The 2950-nt window shown below is 42.7% G+C and overlaps 1 protein-coding gene across 1 annotated transcript; it reads right to left on the bottom strand.

Annotated features, from left to right (window-relative positions):
- Nucleotides 1-385: 385 nt before the first annotated feature.
- Nucleotides 386-2623, bottom strand: mycb (MYC proto-oncogene, bHLH transcription factor b). Its single transcript, XM_052617993.1, has 3 exons — nucleotides 2450-2623; nucleotides 1525-2194; nucleotides 386-1250 (listed from the first exon to the last, which is right to left on the bottom strand). The coding sequence occupies exons 2-3, from the start codon at nucleotides 2183-2185 to the stop codon at nucleotides 724-726; spliced, it is 1188 nt and encodes a 395-aa protein (XP_052473953.1). The 5' UTR covers nucleotides 2186-2194; nucleotides 2450-2623; the 3' UTR covers nucleotides 386-723.
- Nucleotides 2624-2950: the final 327 nt, after the last annotated feature.

Below are 2950 nucleotides of genomic sequence, written 5' to 3'. Positions count from 1 at the left end.
AGAGAAATTACACTCATTATGTACCCAAAATCAGACTCCCATCTTTATATTCTTGTAGAATAAAATGCAGTTATCTGTAACAAAAATCAATGGGATGTGTGATTCAGTCTAAGTGGCTTTACATAAGGCACTGGCTTTGATGCTTGTAAATAGAGAATGTAAATCTGACACAAGCATTAGTCATCCTAAAAAGCTACAAACAGATGACGGCATTGCCAAGGTAAATTATATGAAAAACAATCTTACATACACTGAATGTCAAATCAATTACACAAATGAGTGCATGACTGTATCTTAATGGATTGCCTAATTGAAGGCTTTGAAGTGGGTCATCAGGAGACTGAAAGATGCAGCAAAAAGTAATGAGTTCACATTGAAGACAGGATTAACCCAAGAAAACAGTTTTATAGAGAAACGCATTTTATGATCCAGAAATCAACAGTATCTTGAATACATATGTGCAGTATGTACAAAACTTACAAAAACAAAACATTAAGTTAAGGCCAACAGTAAACAGAACTGCAGACCATTTCATTAATAAAAATAAAAAATTAAATACAAATAAATCTAACCTCCATTATGTTCAAACTGAGGCAGTGCTATTGTATAAATCGACGTCAGATTGCTCACTACGTCACTTGCCACACCCTCTAGACCTTGTATTGACGTTACCATACAAGGATGCTTAAAACAGGTTCAGTCCATAAATTAAGTCCAAGCAACTTAAGAACTGCTTAACTGCTCAAGTCTCCGTTTCAAATGTTCACATTTTCTCTTTAAATGCTCCTTAAGTGAAATAAGTCTTTGTTCATCTTCTTGCATACTCGCTATACACTCCGTCGCCTTCTTGAGTATCACTACTTTGGCAGCTTTTTCGTTGTTGGCCACGTCAGGAATCACGTCTCTCAGCGCGAAGAAACTGAGTTTGAGCTCGTTCCGCCTTTGCCGCTCGAGCACGTTATGAGTCCTGCGTTTGTCGTTATCCTCAGAGTCCGACGTCCTGGGACTCGAGCATTTTCTGTTGTGGTTAATTTGTTTAAACACCCGGATGGGACTCTCGAATTTAATCCGCTTGACCGCAGGCTGCTCACTCCGCGTAGATGGATGCGCAGCGTAATTGTGTTGGTGAATATTAACGTGACACCGCTTGAGGACAACGGGGCTTTGATGCGTTGAGTGGGCGTCAGGCTTTCTCACAGACTTTCTCTTTTCCACCGTGACAACGTCGATTTCCTCCTCCTCTTCGTCATCTAGATGGATTAAAAAGCAAAAATAGACGTCAATTTGCAGCTCTGCTTATTCATAGTAGACAGTTTAGCGTAGACTGGCGTGCAGTGGGCGTGTGTGCCTTTACGCAATTGACGCTACAATCTAGGATTAACGCTTTAACCACCAGATTCTCTGGTTAAAAAAACCAATACGCAGCAATAATTACAGCTTATAAATCTTAACTTATTTAAGTGTAAGCCGATCAGTCAAACGAGTACATTTCATCAGCATTAAAAAAAGCAGTCTATAACTCACCGGAATCACTGTCACTGCTGCTGCAGCTGCTCCCACTATTAGGTGGAGTATCCAGTGGCACGGTTGTGGAAGTCGGTGTGGATGACGGTTTACACGACTTTGAGCTGTCAGTCAACGAAAAAGGAAACACTACTGATGGGTCAATGCACTGTGAGGCAGGGGTGCTCATGTCCTGAAGGTAGCTGACGTTAGAGCTGGACCGAAAGCAGTCCACGGAGTCGCTCCTGGACGACTCTCTCCTCGCCGCCTGCAGCGACGCTAATCTCTCCGACACCGCCTTCTCCAGTTTGGCCGCGGCGGAGAAACCACTCCACATACAGTCCTGAATTATAATCGACTTCAGAAAAGACTGAGAGTAATCCGCGTCGCAAATAAAACTGTGGTTGACCACGTCGTCCCCGAGAAACTCTGAAACCATTTCCAGCTGGTCGGCCGTGGAGGGGAAGGGGTCTGACAGCGAGGGACACCGGCTCGGGGACAGCGGCGGAGTGGGCAGCAGTTCAAACTTCTTCCATATATCTTCACTGGGCGCCGGTGGCTGTCCGTGCTGGTGGTTATAGAAATCCTCATCCTCGTTGTCGAAATAGAAATAGGGCTGGTAGGAGTCGTATTCGTAATCATAATCATAATTTTTACTCGCCATACTTGAATTCAGCGGCATGGTGAATGCCTGTGAAGAATACATTATGGTTAAATTCATCTTAAGCCTAAACTTCAGTTAAGTACAGTTTCCTACAAACGCATCAACTTACTGAATGTGGTACGCATTAAGTAATACAGAACACAAGTCATGTAACGTTAAACCTATGGTTTTTATCTTATGGTACAATTGTTTTAATGACCAGTAGTTCGCCAAATATATATGCACAAATAAATGGATAAAAAAGTAAAGAATGAGAATAAATCATAATTCAGACAGACTTACCGTAGCTGTGGTGCTACTCAATGAAAACTGACACTATGGTCAGATGTCAGTGTATGTGAACTATCAGGTGAATGGAAGTCCAAAGTGTGAGTGAGTGGGTCGCGCCGCTCAACCTACGGCTGCTTGTCATCTGCAAGATTTCGAACAGCTGCTCCCGCGGGTTTTAATACTACGGATTGTTTTCCTCCTCTTGATATTCATGCGCCGTTCCCGCCAAATGTGAAAGATGAACAGAACATAGACGTTTCTTGTTAGTTATTCTAGTAACATGTCATTGATACAGTGGCTATTGTATGCAACAATGAAAAAAGATATTTAAGACGTGGCGTTATTTAATGAAAACGAGTCATGGAACTACTTGCCAGCGCGGACTTATTCCGGGCGGAGCCTTGTTGCACATTGAGTTTAGCAGGAGGGTGACTCCGAGAATCTATGCTCTGTAGTAGTAGCCTACACCTGAACCCAAAATCACGTCTTATTGACACAGTTTACAAGCTCCCC

The sequence above is a fragment of the Carassius gibelio genome, chromosome A2 (genome assembly GCF_023724105.1).
Source record: "Carassius gibelio isolate Cgi1373 ecotype wild population from Czech Republic chromosome A2, carGib1.2-hapl.c, whole genome shotgun sequence".
Lineage (NCBI taxonomy): Eukaryota > Metazoa > Chordata > Actinopteri > Cypriniformes > Cyprinidae > Carassius > Carassius gibelio.
This window is presented reverse-complemented; position numbering and strand designations above follow the sequence as displayed.